Source organism: Puntigrus tetrazona, chromosome 20, assembly GCF_018831695.1.
Source record: "Puntigrus tetrazona isolate hp1 chromosome 20, ASM1883169v1, whole genome shotgun sequence".
In the NCBI taxonomy this organism is placed as follows: domain Eukaryota; kingdom Metazoa; phylum Chordata; class Actinopteri; order Cypriniformes; family Cyprinidae; genus Puntigrus; species Puntigrus tetrazona.
The window spans coordinates 22,969,721-22,984,426 of NC_056718.1; the positions used below are offsets into that span (position 1 = coordinate 22,969,721).

A 14,706-nucleotide genomic window follows, 5' to 3' on the forward strand; every position below is an offset into this window, starting at 1 on the left:
AACAGCTCCGTGTCTGCTAGTATTCGATGACTCACAAAGGCCACTACTTCTTCTCTAAAGTTCCTGGAAAGAGGATGTGCTGTCATAGTGTGTGTGTGTAAGTGTCACCTGGGCTCAGTTCAACAAGGTAGGGTAGCTTCTCGGGAGGAATGGATCCGTGTGGCAGCATCCTGTTGTCAGGTTTACGTCCTTTCCTTGAAACGTAGTCCGGAGGGCGCTTTTTCAGCTGGAATACTAAGGCCTCTGTAAAATGGACATAATGGCACAGTAAAGACAACAGGGGGCGGTATAACATGGTGGAAATGAGAGGCTCTTTTATAATACTCACTCAAACGCATGTAAAATTAAGACAATAATAAGAAATAATATAAAATGCATCTATGCTACAGTTCGAAAGTTTGGGGTCAATAATTTTTTAAATAAGTACTAAAAACATTTTTTAACAAAATTAATTTAAGTTTCACAGAAATATTAGGCAGCATATTTTCAACACCGATAACAAAAAGTAATTCTTGAGAATATAACAATGATTTCTGGAGGAACTAGAGTAAGGGATGTTGAAAATGCAGCGTTGCGTTACAGGAATAAATTATATTTAAAAATAGATTTAAATATAAAGCACAATATAGATACACAACATTTCACATTACGGTCGTGCTGTACTTTTATTAAATAAATGTAGCCTTTGAGAGCAGAAAAACAACCAAAATACATCAACACCAAACTGTTTCCTAGAATTAGCGTTAAAAAAAATGACCTTTATCGCTTGTCCAGTCTCTGAGGATTTGCAGAGGGCAATCTGTGTCGTCTAGTATGGTCTCCTTCACTGGTTTATCATTTGCATGAATCACCTGCACGAAGCAAACATGCACACACTTCAGGAGTCTAAAGAGATTCAACGTTTGGCTTCTTTGGCAAAGCATGCTAATATTTCACAGTGCGCACTCCAGGCAGGCATTAAACACCTGTTTTAGTGACAGATACACGCTCCCTGCCACCATTTAACAGCAGCTTTATGGACGAGCTGTGTATGTAATTAAAACTGGCCCGAGTGATGGGAGAGGGTATTGCAATGCCACAGAAACTAAGCTGGTGAGCAACAGCGCAGACGGCCCAAGGTTGTCCGTTTAATACCAGCGATGTTTGTCATTCGCTGACAGCAGATTAGACCGGCCACCTCGAGCACTTCCTGCTCTCCTCCTCATCCACACGTTTATATCTCAATCTTTCTCTCAGTGCAGCTCTAAACACGTGCAGGCGGGGCACCTTACAACTGCACAATTCAATTACTCTCAGCAGAGGTGAAGCAGATGTCAGCTCCTGGCTTTAATCTGGAAGATAAATCGCGCAGTGTCCTGATGAAATATGCTGGATTTGATCACAGGAGGAGGTGGGGTCCACGGAGAGAGCCGGACACGGCAGGGACGTTCACTCGGCTTAATAACCCAAATGGTATTCTAAAGAGAAACTTTCACGGATTTCCACAGAATTGAAAGGTCTATGATTAATGATTATTTTACATGCCCCATGCTTATGAGATATTACCGATATTACAATTCTGATATACAGCTATAATTATGCCGTTACAGTCGACGTTGAATGATAAGCCAATATCAAAATGTACATTTCAAAATCTGTTAAATTCTTTCTAAAAATGTAAAGTTAAATAAATGACTCATAACAACAACAACAAAAAATACATAATTAATAAAATAGTAAATAATAATTAAATATTGAAATGATTAAAATTGCACGTGTGCAACTAAATACATTTTGCGTATCGCAAACATCTATTTTTAGTTAAATGGTCGCATGTTGAGCCCTGCAAGGCACGTCTGGTGATGTGACAATAAAAGTGGATTTGATTTGAATCGCATTGGGACGTACAACATTTTTACGCCCTCAAATTTAAAAACTCGTATTTTAAACTTTTGTTGCACCATTTAACCATTCAACCTTAAATTTATAAAATTAAAAAAGACTTCTTACAATTAAATACATTACGTAAGTGAATTTAAGCATCATTATAACGGTACAGTATTAAAAAAAACAATTAAAAAATAGTCGTCATTAGATGAGGGCAAATCTAATTTAAATGTAAAACTATGGTAACTGAGCATGCAATATGAAATATCCGCGACATATTATCAACATATTGTACATCCCTTCATTCTAACATGTTAAAATCAGTCTTGCAGATTTTAAAAACACTTTCTGACAGAGCTGAATTTCCCTCTGAAATCATTAGACAACACTCAGTTAAACCTCACCTGGGCGATGCAGTAATCTCTGGGATTTTCCTTCTCCAGCCCATATTTCTCCAGAGCCTCGGCCACAGCAAAGTCAGCCATATCAGTAGTTGAGAGCAGGATGGTCTTGTAAGGAATGTTTGGCTTCAGACTATCGGCGTAGATCCTCAGAGTCCCTCCTGAAACAGAGAGATTGAGTAAAAGATAATTAAGAACGAACAGTGTAGCTTAGCTGCAGACCGATATATCGGCGGAACCAATTAATCAAATAATATCTGACTACTAAAATTGGCTGTTAATGCAAGGGAGTTAAAAACGAATAATGCAGATTAGTGATAGACCGATATATCGGAGGCCAATTAATCAGAATTGGCTGATTATCGATCGTGTTCACTTTGCGCGAGAAGTCTAAAAGCAGGCCAATATAATGGCGAGGCCTTTACTGATGGCCTAGTAAATGAATAAGAGCGATTTAATGTACCAGCACTAGCACAGGAAATATATCTCGTAAAACACCATCCTATGTTCTCAATTTTGGTCGTGTCCAATTTGGGTTGAAGGATTTTATTAGTACGGCAGAACACGGTGTGAGAACACACTGGGATCTAAACCCAGCCGCATGCTCGACTAAGCCTCTTTAACCAGTTCACACACTGCTTAACTCTTGCCGGAAGAGTTGAATGTGATGAGTAACTGGAAGCCTTTCTGTGTCACGTTAGGGATTTGCCTCTGGACTAAACCCTCGGCTGCAGACATACGTTATTATCCTGATTACATAAGCTTGGAAAAAAAAAAAAAAATCGAAATATCCGTGTCTGTCCAGGACAGAAAGGCTATTTTAGGTGTCGGTGTGAACAGAGCTACGAAATAAAGTTTTGTGTTGAGGTCTGGAATGGTTTTCCATTCAAGTAGGTGGTTCACTGGCAGAAAGTCCCAACAAGTGCACTGGAGATGCCAGGGCTCTGGTTTAGTGCTCTCATTATATAATTACAGTTTTCAGTGCCCCATGGAGACAAACTGCTGACATCATAGCCTATTTTACACGAAAAACAAACGCTAAGCTATTCTTGCACCAAACGGTCTCTAGACACACATATAGAGCAATAAAATGTCTTCCAGAAAGCTCATTGACCATAGATTTAATTCTTATAATGCACTAAAACTGAATATGCACGATTATTTTAATATGCTCGTGTCTGTGTCCCGTGTCTGAATGAACCACTTTTGTTGCATAGTTCCCATATATGGGCATAAGACTTCCATATGCAAATGTTCTCTATTATGATTGGCTCAGCTTTTTGCATGTGTAATGAATAACAAGGCCTCCTCCTGAATAATCACTTAGGAGTTGATATGTTGATGTTATGTTGATGTATTAGAGGATGCATACAAACCTGAGTCTGGTCGACCGTCTCCGCTGCGAAACTCTTGCATTCTCTTCTCCAGCTTCTGCTGTCTTCTCCTCTTCATCACCACCTCGGGGTTTGAAATGGTCCTCGTGAAACTGGTCTCCGGCATGTCTTTATATACTTCAGCCGCCAATCTGGAGTTCTCCCTATCAAAAAGAAAAACAAAAGTAAGTTGTTTTATGATTGATTAGGAAAAGAAACAAAAAACTGAATGGAGCGAACTGAGTTTTAAAGATGCTTTTATACGATTTCTTACTAATACCAACTATTGCCCTTATGTGCATGTCTATCATACAAGCCGAATTAGTTGATACTCCTCACCCATCCTCGCGGTTCAGTGTGTGATCATCTCCATCTGGTATTCTGGAAAAGGCCTCCTTCTCCCTCTTCTTCTCTTTCTTCTTCTCCTTTTTGGACAGTGTTCTTTTGAAGTTCTGGATCACCCCCTCCTTCTCTTTCTCTGGGCCATTTGACAGTGTTCTCTGGTGGAGAGATCAAGAGAAAGATGTTGAGAAAAATTGGGATGTCAAGTGGAATAGGCTACGAGTCTTTAGAAAATTAGAATGAATTCTTAGCATCTGCTTTAATGTTTATATGTCTTTCGCTTAGTGGAAAAGTATTTCAAAAATGTAAAAAAGGAAAAAGATTATTAAAATGATTTATTATTTAATTATTATTTATTATAATTATTTTAATAATTTAAAATTTAAGTTTTCTTATTAATTATTAATCCAATAATACTAGTTTACATTATTTCTACATTTTAAATAATTCTCTGCATCACTGCATTTTTTATTTAATATATTTAATTTAATTATTAGCGATTTTAAGTTAAAAGGGTGAAAGTTTAAGGCTAAGTTATGTGGAACAATGTGTTTTTTTTGACTTGAGCTCTTAACACAGCAGTGATTTTGCAATGCCTCATAGGAAACACTCCAAAGATTTACAGGGGGATTTCAAAATATTGCATTATGAGTGAATACTTGGAGCCAAAGCAGAGTTCAAATTCAAGCATGCTGAACAAGTTACTGTACAAGAGAACGGCCGGACAGGTCACCACATCACTTCAACTCCACATTATCAAATGGTTGAGCTGAGAGCAACTAAACAGAGGATTTTTAGAACATTTTTGGTTGACAGTTGATATAAAAGCAATTTGTCCTAAATTACAGACACAAATCACAATTTTCACGCTTGACTCGAGGGCCGTGTTTACACTGACACCAAAAAAATAAATAAAATTTAGCTCACATCTGTGTGAAATCGGCATTTGTTGCACACGTGTGAACGCACAAAGCTGCACAAGTTCTGATTTTTTCGTATCCGATCTGGCCCAATTCCAAATGTGGCTTTTAATCTGATACAGATCCAATATCTGAACATTTGACCTGTCTGAACGCATATATCCGGCGTTTATTGCCACAAATTTTCATTTTATAAATACAATAGCTTTGCCACTAAAACCTATATATTTCTCACCATGAGGTGATAACGGTGTTGTTTTTGTAATTAAACCAACAAGTTTTACTATAGGCTACTTATTCATTCATTCTTTCTCTCACGTTAATTCATTCATATTTTTTACAATCTTACAGTGCTTCTTTTCTAAAGAATTCTACCACGAGCTGTAGATAACTTAAACAATACCAGTAATGCACATTAAGACACTTATTCACCATTTTTTGCAAAAAAGAAGAAATATTTTCGTTGAATGTGTGAGACTTCATTAGCTGCAGTAGGAAAAGAACTTGAAGTATAATAGTGAAGCAAAAAGTAAAACATGATAAAGGTCAGAAACCAGTATCATGCAGCATAATGGATCGTTTAGCTCAGTCCTAGCTTGAATAACCGGAAGCGAATGACACCAATGCATTCTGACACTTGCTTATATTAAAACAAGTTTTAGCTTTCGTAACCGCAGCAAATAAATGAAAGTGTTGTTTTTTTGTGTGTGAAGTTTTGTTGCAAATCGAAGATGGCAAAAACATAAATAAAACGCTGGCATCTTCTCGTCCTGCAAACATACCAAGTTATTGTCGTAAACAACTGCCACTAGTGCTTACTTTGACGACTCAAACATATTACAGTTACCACCCACACGCCGAATTGAACTTTGGTTCATTCTATGTCTCTTTGGGGAGCCTTGCTGCACACAACACTAAGAGCCACTGAAGTGGAGAGAGAGAGAGAGAGAGAGAGAGAGAGAGAGAGAGAGAGAGAGAGAGAGAGAAAGAGCCACTGAGAGAGAGAGAGAGAGAGAGAGAGAGAGAGAGAGAGAGAGAGAGAGAGAGAGAGAGAGAGAGAGAGAGAGAGAGAGAGAGAGAGAGAGACAGAGAGAGAGAGAGAGAGAGAGAGAGAGAGAGAGAGAGAGAGACAGAGAGAGAGAGAGAGAGAGAGAGAGAGAGAGAGAGAGAGAGAGAGAGAGAGAGAGAGAGAGAGAGAGAGAGAGAGAGAGAGAGAGAGAGAGAGAGAGAGAGAGAGAGAGAGACAGAGAGACAGAGAGAGACAGAGAGAGACAGAGAGAGAGAGAGAGAGAGAGAGAGAGAGAGAGAGAGAGAGAGAGAGAGAGAGAGAGAGAGAGAGAGAGAGAGAGAGAGAGAGAGAGAGAGAGAGAGAGAGAGAGAGAGAGAGAGAGAGAGAGAGAGAGAGAGAGAGAGAGAGAGAGAGAGAGAGAGAGACAGAGAGAGAGAGAGAGAGAGAGAGAGAGAGAGAGAGAGAGAGAGAGAGAGAGAGAGAGAGAGAGAGAGAGAGAGAGAGAGAGAGAGAGAGAGAGAGAGAGAGACAGAGAGACAGAGAGACAGAGAGACAGAGAGAGAGAGAGACAGAGAGAGAGAGAGAGCAGAGAGAGAGAGAGAGAGAGAGAGAGAGAGAGAGAGAGAGAGAGAGAGAGAGAGAGAGAGAGAGAGAGAGAGAGAGAGAGAGAGAGAGAGAGAGAGAGAGAGACAGAGAGAGAGAGAGAGAGAGAGAGAGAGAGAGAGAGAGAGAGAGAGACAGAGAGAGACAGAGAGAGAGAGAGAGAGAGAGAGAGAGAGAGAGAGAGAGAGAGAGGCAGATGGAGTAAAACAAAAAAAAAAAATAAAAATTGATCTGCTCCACTTAAGCGAGGAAATTAAGTGTCTGCTGATGCCTGTGTGTTTGTATGTCCTGAGAGGGTTTTTAACTGACGTGCAATGGGTCGGCTTGCGGAGAAGATGGTTTCAAGGGCCGTCTGAACAGCAGGGGACTAAAAAAGCTGTTCCAACATAACCAAGAGCAGAAAACTGAACAGGAACAAACACAGACACCCTGGGTGAATCGTCGTAAAACTATAGCTTCTGCTTCCAAGCGGAACAAACCACAGAACCATGCTCTGCGAAAGCAAGTCGGGTTTGTTTTTTTCACTTTTGGTCCACGCTTTCTCACCTTGGGAATGATGTCGTTCTCGTTCTTGAGGACGAAGCGGCCCTCTCTGTCGTCTTTGTTCCAGTTCAGCTGTACGACCAGTGGTTTCTCGTCCAAGTCCAGTTTCCTCTCTTCTGTCACAGAGACGGATTATGCCAGTCAGAAAATCATCTTTCAACAGACCTTAATCGGAGTCGACTGAAACCAAAATAATGCTATAGTCCAAATGGATCTGATTCAAGAAACCCAAACTCCAATTTCAAAACCACGTTCTTTTCTATTTGATTTAAAAGTGACATTTACTCAAAGTGAGGGTTTGAAACGTTTAAAGAAATGACTGCTTTACGTACAATAGATATTTTTGGCTACTGCAAACTGTTAAGTCAACTTTTCTGTGTTTTAATCACACGTTCAATTGACCATATATTGAAAAGACTAAACCTCAACAAAGCTTCTTGAACCTCCAATTCATTGCGCTACAAACAAGCAAAAAAAGAGGCCTTCCTGTATACTGTATATACAAAAGAATGTTTTCTAGAAAAGGAAAGTAAGAGCAAATAATAAATGTGCTAGCGAATGCATCAAGACAAACTAGAAATACTCCAAGTATGCATCTTTATGCACTGTTGCATAAGAACTGCATTTTGACTCTTTCCTTAATGCCTTTCCTTAAACAATGTGACAGTTGTGTTACTAAAACGCATCTTTTTTTTTCAGCAAGCGAGCATTTAAGGGAGCACAAAAATAACAGTAAAGACATTAAAATGTAAAAAAAAAATTTTTTTAAATGTATCTTAGTCTCTACAAAACATTTATTGAGCAGCAATTCAGCATTTAAGAAAGACTTCTGAAGGATCACGTGACACTAAAGACTGGAGTTAAAAATGTAGCTTTATAGGGATAATTACATTTTAAAATGTAACGAGATCTAAAAAGATCAAAAATCTTACCAACCCCAAACCTTCGAAAGGTACTGGATGTTGTTTCGTGACGAATTCTTCTACATTTATTGACAGTAAAAAGTCACAAAGTGGCATTTTGATGCCATTTGTGCTCCTATAACTCACCGCCACTGACGTGGACCTCATAGAGGGAGTATTTGGGAGAAGACAGCATCCTCATATCCGGTCTGAACTTTTCCGCCAGCGTCTCGATCACATCCTGCGTGGTCGCCGTGCTGGACACTCGGATGCACTTCGTGGCGAAGTTCCCCGCCACTCGATCCTGGAAGTAAAAGCGCATAACGCCATGGAACTCCAAGTCCTGCGAGAAGAAAGAGGACGCGGCGATCAGCGCATGTCATTTCGGGTCCTATTAGATTACACATCCCCCTTCGAGCGCACGCACGTCGCGCAGATTCACCGTAAGGCTGCCGCAAAAGTTCATCTCCACCCCGTCTGCGGTTTACGATTAAATCTAGCAGGAGGCTGCATCCGTACCATCTCTGTCGTGTGAAAAAAACGAGCCGCTCTGTATGGCAACATTAAACTTGTAACCTGCAGCGGAGGCTGATATTTGAGCCGGCCGAGCAGGATGTATCTGGGACGAGAGGACGGCAGCCTTAGGATAACAGCGAAGACATGCTTGAAGAAACCTTTGTGTGCGTGTATAGAGGAGCAGGCGTATCAGCGTTCACTGATATTGTCTGATTAAACCACAGCAATATGAGCATCAAGAGCGTTTTGTGCTCATCTTGATGAGCTGTAATAGCACACCACGGATACACAACTCCTTCACAGAGCCGTTTCCGGACACACCCACCCACACGCCTGCTTGCGTCCCACACGAGACATCTGGACCCCCGGGGTCATGAAAACACTGTCCTCACACTAAAGGCAAACAATGCAGGCTGCTTTCAATATTGCTAAATATAATATCAAACCCCTGATCATACGTATTTAAGTGCTTAAAATAACCAATCATGTCTCTTACTGAAAAATATAAGAGACACCAATGAAAGGAGCATGTTACTTAAAAAATAAATAAATACTATTATTCTGCATTAGTGAGCTACTGGCACAAACTCAGAATAAACAGATGAGAAAATAACATTTCTTCTACATTTTTGAGCAAGGAACATATCTTCTTTTTGTTTTAAGATATGAATAGTTGACATTTGAGGCTTAGTACTACAGAAAAGCGATAAATGGTTTTCCATTTGAAATGGTTTTAGCTTAATTATTTTCATATATTTATATTACATGAAGTTGCTTTAAACAAAGATATAAACATCACTCAAATGTGTTAATTGCAATTAATAATCGCAATTATAATTTCGACAGAATAATCAACAATTATGATTTATGTCATAATCGCGCAGCTTCACAAAGAATGTGTTTTTACTTATCCACGTGATTGGACAATTGTGTCAACTACAGCTAAGTGTAGATGTAACTACATTTTAAAATGTAGTTAAGTATAATTAAACCATAAATGAAGCAATACAAGCCAATAATCCAATGGCGATTAAAATGACACAGAATAGCAGTCAAATTCCTGTAAAATTATGCAGAGTAAATTCAGGATTTTGCATCGTTATTTTTATAGCACTTTGTGTTATCTGTGTTGCTGTAGCAACATTAATATCTAAAAGCCACCAATGAGCAGCGTATTGGAGGGAAGCAAAGGCTCATTTCTGAGCATAATTAATACACAAAACACAGAGAAGGGAAAACATTTTGGGCTTCTGATTCCTGAAATGTGAGCGAATGAGAGTGTGTGTCTGTGTGTGTGTGAGTGTGTGTGTGTGTGTGTGTGAGAGAGTGAGAGACATCAAACATCAAGAGAACAAACGCCATGGCAACCAGAACAATGAGTGTCAGGAGAGTCACCGTGTGTTTCCTCAAAACACAAAGGACCATTTCCTGTCAGCTTTAGCATGTACACCAACTTCAGCCGGTTTGCTACTATCTGTAACAAAAGGCCTAATAAAACATAAACAAGCAACTTCCATTACAGTGTATCTGCCACAGTTACTGACAATTTCTAGGTAAAACAACACAAAACAAAATAAATTAAATGTTCGACAAAGTCTTAATAAATCACACCAACTTTTTGGTGCATTAATGAGATTTTATGTCCAGAACCATCGGTTTAGCGTGCCGGATTGTACTAGACTTTATATATAGTTCAATTATCTAGCGCGCACAGACATCGAAAGACAGGACACACTCTTCGGCTTCACACAAGAATGTCTTTGAAGCCCGGTAAGAGGGTCTGCTGATGAAAAGACGACATATGAGAGCCACGGCTGACTGTTTGCCCCCCGCTGCCCAACCTTTGACCTTGGAACTCTAAACCCTGCTGAAGAAAACTCATCCCAGCTTTATCATCATGCGTGCAGAGGGACGCACGCACAGTCTGAAGCCCTGGACTAAAGTCATAAATCAGTTATTGGGCGGGATGCGGTCTTTCATCTCTTATCCGTTTGAATTTCAGGAATTCCGCAGCCGTCTCGAACCTTCCATCCAGGCTGATATCATCACGCTCGTCTGCTAAGGAACATAAATATGTCAACTGTCACCTCTCCCTCTGCATATGGAAAAACACGTGCGGAGCAACTGGAGAAACATACGAGGTGGAATTTGAACAATTCCCAAAAAAAAACAAAAAAAAAAAAACCACACTGACGATACCAGACCCTTTTCGGGAGGCTGGGTACCTCCGGTTTAGACCAGGTTTATTGTAGTATCACTCGGAGACTATAATAGTTTTCATTAGTATTTTGTATTTGTTTTTATTTTTCTATTTACATTCTATTTACATGGTTGAAATTTTTACTTTCATGTTACAGTAATTCATTTTTTATCTTTATAACATTTACTTAAGCACACAAAGTTTCGCTAAAGCTGACGTAAAATTACGCTTTCATTTTAAAGCTTTAATAATTGTATTTTATATAGTTATGTTATCATGTATTGCAATTTTGTATTGTATTGTATTTGTATTAGTACTAGCATTGGTACTTTTTGCAATCAAAAGGCATTTCATTTTATTATAGGTAGGTTTATTTTATTTCAACTAATGTTTATTAAGTTTTTAGTTTTACTATAATAATGGAAATTGTGCTTTTCTTAAGTCGCTGGGGTATATTTGCAACAATAGCCAAAAATACGCTGTATGGGTCAAAATGATTTTTGTTTAATATACTAAAAATCGTTAGTACATTAAGTAAAAATCAAGTTCCATGAAGATATTTAGTAAATTTCCTACCACAAATATATTAAAATGTAACGTTTATTCAGTAATACGCACTGCTAAGAACTTCATTTGGACAATTTTAAAAAAATTTCTCTGTATTTTGATTTTTTTTTTTTTTTCTGCCAAACCATACAATCAATTAAAAGCTTATTAATTCAGCTTTCAGATAACTTGTAAATCCTAATTTTAAACCTGACACTGACGATTGTTTTGTGGTCCAGGGTCACAACCGATAAACACGATGCTTTCCAAACAAAGATCCTTTCAGGTCCGGCGTCAAAAAGATATTCCCATCGCTGGGAAATGACTGCATCCTTAAGGAATGGTGAAATCCTACCAGCAGGGGGCGACGGCAGGTTATTGCAGGCTTCATGCAAATCATCGCAGTTTGACAAGGACAATCTTATGAGCTCACAGCTTTATTTCGAAGTGGAGGAAAAGCATAATAAAACATGTCAGTGTAGAATTTCGGTCAAGCCTGCGGCGACCCGAACTGACGATCACACCCAGAATAACTGAAAACACATGGGACTGCAGCCACCTCCCAAAGCATTTTAAAGCATTTATCTTCCATGAAAGCGACGCTCACTGACAACAGGACACATTTTCTCTTAATAACTGTGAGTGATATGCATTGCTGTGTGGTTGTTAAGATGTTCTAACTTGTTACGTTTACGTTCGATATGCGATAATGAAAAGCGGCTTCATTCGGGGTGTAGTTTATCCTTTTATGCACTCCCCGGGAATCAAAAACGCTATTTTGGCATTGTTTCTGCTATGCTGTACTGCTATACACCCCGTAAACCCTGTGCACAAGCAATAACAATAGTGACGCTCGCCTTCGCCAGCAGGCTATAAAGAAAAAAAGGCTGTCATCAGTACAAAACAATAGCGGAGAATGCAAACAGGCTAATCTGCTCGCCACACACTGCCTATGACTAAACATTTCCATGTAGCAAACCGACAGTTAAGATAGGACTGAGTCAACAACTTCGGCCCGCGTCCATCTGCAACGTCTACATACAAGAATGACCCTTTAGACCGCGAGGTCAGCATTCATCTCTGCCCGAGCGCAATTAGCATACTAATAGCCCAGCTCTGTTCTTGACAGTCGGACTCACCGATGTGCAAATGGCCTCCTGCCCATCAATCTCTATAAAGAGAAACAAGAACCAATCACTTGTAAGACACGAGCAGGCCTCGGCTGACTGCTGTAGTAATCAGTTTAACTCTACTTCTGCTCCACCAGACTCATATCGTGAAAAAACTACACTTTTTTTGCTCTTTTGAAATAATAGTAGCACATTATTTCAGAATACCATATTATTTGATTTTTGAAAGTGATACCGTCGTAATAGTGCTATTACATTTTTAGATAAAAAAGGTTTAATATAGGTCAGTATAAAAATAGAAACATACAGAATAAATACATTTGAAATGTTCAAAATTAAATAAAAAAGATTAGTGCTGTTAAACAATTAAATCACATCCAATATACGTTGTTTACATAATATATGTGTACTGCATATATTTGTGTATTAATAAATGCACAGTGTTTATTTTTTTAAATAATTATTTATATAAAATACAAGAATATAAATGCATTTACATTTAATACATAAACTTTTTTAAATGTATACATGAATGTGTTTTTGTGTATTTCTATATACACAAATACACACAATTAAAAAAAATTTAATTATTTTGATTGCAATTAACCTTTAGACTACTATAAATTACATATTTACACACACACACACACACACACACACACACAAACATGCATATACACTTTTTTTTTATTTAGTACATCCTAATAAAAGAGTTTGATGACCTATACATAGTGCTTACTCTTCAAACTAAACCATGTTTAGAAACACTTAACACAATTAACAAAATTAAATATCCCTCCCTATTATTAGGTATTTAGCAGCTACTCCTTCTCTCATGAACAACTGTGGTCACTTACACATAAAAGTATAAAATGTGTAGTAGCAAAAAAAGTCAAAGTGTCATCTAATCCTTAATTATGATGGTGCGACGAACCTTTGGTGCGACGAACCATGCCTAACATAAGCAGATTAGAAAAAAAATGACTTAAATGCAACAATTAGGATACAATATGGCTCTTTTAAAATGTTCAGATAATGACAACCTAGTAAAGTACTAGAGAGGTCAGCGGGTTATATCGAGTTGTTTTAAAAATGCAGTTAAAGCAGCGAAAGCACATTCCTGCGTGAGCGACCTTTCACCTCTGACGGAGCCCATCCTGGGGGAAATCAATGTGTTCAACAGGTTTCTGACCCGGATTATTGCAGTGGTGTGTCCAGAGGGCCGGTGTTAACCCCCACGTCAGCAGGACACCTCGTTCGCCGAACTCCCAACACACCATTAACCTTATTTTCTTACGTGAAAATATCTGGTCTTAAAATCAGTGGAGTCAAAAGAAAGCGTCTGTTTTAGCTGTGATGTTAGGTGTCCTAAATCAGACAAGGGCGGACCAAAGCAAAAGTTCTAATTATATCCGAGTTTACATAAAACAAGCAGCAAAACACCATGTAAACAACACTCTGAAGCCATATAAACACACGCTGGGATGACAAAGAGAGATAATCTAAAGAATGTCATAATAAATGAACGGGAAGAAGAAAAACCGGACAGCGGAGTGAGAGAAAGAGCGAGGTTTGTCCTCTTCCTTCTCTGACTCCTGTAGTTCTGTCTCTGAGGGATGCCCAGTGTCATATTATACCCTAATCTCATCTCAAATATTGAGAGATGACCTTTCAAGTGAAGATGGTTTCAATACACGTTATATTTACTGCTGGCAATATTTCACTTAAACGCAAGTCACTGGAAGAGCAGAGCAAGGATGAACAATAGGTGCTTCACTATCACATTTTTAGTTTTTATATATTTATATAAATATATATATATATATATATATATATATATATATATATATATATATATATATATATATATAAATATATATATATATATATATATATATATATATATATATATATATATATATATATATATATATATATATATATATATATATATATATATATATATATATATATAAATTTATTTATTTTATATTTTTATTATTTTTTTATTATTTTTTAAACAATATTTTTCAGTAAAGGTTTAATCCTTAGATTATTATACATACAATTTATTAATACATTTTATTTTATCGTATGCCATTTTACATAAAGCAAAATAGCAATAAAAAATAATAATGAATAGAAAATGAACGTTTCTATATTCAGAAATGGCTGCCGTTTAAATCAATTACATTTCATTCCAGGGAAACAAAGAGAGAAAACGTGTGATACTGACAAAGACACCTCGGTTTGGTTTATCAGTAACATCTCCACCCACATTCATCTCCCGATTAGTCATTTTTATCTATGAAACTATTACAACACTGTTTCTGGTACGGTGTGAAGTGATTCACA

At 37.9% G+C, this 14,706-nt stretch overlaps 1 protein-coding gene across 22 annotated transcripts in view; it reads right to left on the bottom strand.

The window, feature by feature from the left end:
• afdna (afadin, adherens junction formation factor a) overlaps nucleotides 1-14,706 on the bottom strand; it is a 102,075-nt gene that overhangs the window by 52,057 nt on the left and 35,312 nt on the right. For 17 of the 22 annotated variants that reach the window (XM_043220622.1, XM_043220621.1, XM_043220619.1 and 14 more), the window contains exons 2-8: nucleotides 8,107-8,302; nucleotides 7,061-7,173; nucleotides 3,980-4,140; nucleotides 3,644-3,804; nucleotides 2,271-2,428; nucleotides 758-851; nucleotides 109-243 (exon numbers count right to left, since the gene is read on the bottom strand). In XM_043220622.1, the coding sequence (XP_043076557.1) occupies nucleotides 109-243; nucleotides 758-851; nucleotides 2,271-2,428; nucleotides 3,644-3,804; nucleotides 3,980-4,140; nucleotides 7,061-7,173; nucleotides 8,107-8,302 (1,018 nt within the window). The remainder of the gene's footprint in view (nucleotides 1-108; nucleotides 244-757; nucleotides 852-2,270; nucleotides 2,429-3,643; nucleotides 3,805-3,979; nucleotides 4,141-7,060; nucleotides 7,174-8,106; nucleotides 8,303-14,706) is intronic. The other 5 variants (XM_043220611.1, XM_043220632.1, XM_043220631.1 and 2 more) reach the window with 1 other exon arrangement.